The following is a 906-nucleotide window of genomic DNA, read 5'->3' on the forward strand; positions in this document are numbered from 1 at the left end:
CAGGGGCGCCGGGCAGGGAGTCGCCGCAGCCCGCAGAGGGTGGACTTGTGCCCCAGCCTGAAGGTCCTTGGCCTTTATTTTGCAGAAAACCCCCTCAGCCCGCGGACCCCACGGACCCCGCGCCCCGCTAACAGCTCTCAGCTCCCCCGCTCCGCAGCAAACCCAGGTCACTTATCTTTTTCTTCTGTTGATTGAAGTTGTCAATGATGACACCAATGAACAAGTTCAGGGTGAAAAAGGAGCCGAAGATAATGAAGATAACAAAATATATGTACATGTAAATGTTGTCCTCGTACTTGGGCTGCTCTTCTTGCTGAGTGGGAGACAGAAGAGAGATAAAGGGCATTTCAAAGACATCGTACAAACGGTCTGATCGAGATTGGGAGTGATTCCACCCACTCCCTGTGTCAGGGCACTTCCTGACAGGGTCATGCTACTTGTTCCCAACCCTGCGTTCAGTGGAGGACAAGAAAATCAATTTTTAAATCTTTTCACGTAAAACCAAAAGAAGAGAAGGGGAAAAAATCAGGAAGGAAGAAGAAAGCCGTGGTATTTGTGTGATACCAGCATGCAGGAACAAGAAAAGCGCCTGAAGAAAGAGCTCCAGCCCCGATGGAATGTCAAAACTGGATTCAAACCGACACTCGGGCTCCCACACAGACGCCAGGCTCGTGGCGGAGCTTCTGGCTAATTCCTCCCCATAATTTCTTCTGATGATGAACTACGGAACTCCCCTGCGTTCCTCTCCTCACTGTACTTCCACTCCAGCAGGAGCTTCCCTGCCCCTAAAGAAGCAGCACCAGGAGAACCCTGCCCTGTCCCGGATTTGCTTGCGCATCTTCTAACTTCTCAGGCTACCGGAGCCGAAGCCGCAATCACGGCAGCAACGAACCCACGGGAGCAGTC

At 52.2% G+C, this 906-nt stretch overlaps 1 protein-coding gene across 1 annotated transcript in view; it reads right to left on the minus strand.

The window, feature by feature from the left end:
• Positions 1-906, minus strand: part of LOC104491838 (sodium channel protein type 8 subunit alpha) — a 9,065-nt gene that overhangs the window by 3,279 nt on the left and 4,880 nt on the right. Inside the window, exon 4 of the mRNA XM_010134310.1 lies at positions 176-313. Coding sequence (XP_010132612.1) covers positions 176-313 — 138 coding nt within the window. The remainder of the gene's footprint in view (positions 1-175; positions 314-906) is intronic.

This window comes from Buceros rhinoceros, unplaced genomic scaffold, assembly GCF_000710305.1.
Source record: "Buceros rhinoceros silvestris isolate BGI_N320 unplaced genomic scaffold, ASM71030v1 scaffold28104, whole genome shotgun sequence".
Taxonomy (NCBI): domain Eukaryota; kingdom Metazoa; phylum Chordata; class Aves; order Bucerotiformes; family Bucerotidae; genus Buceros; species Buceros rhinoceros.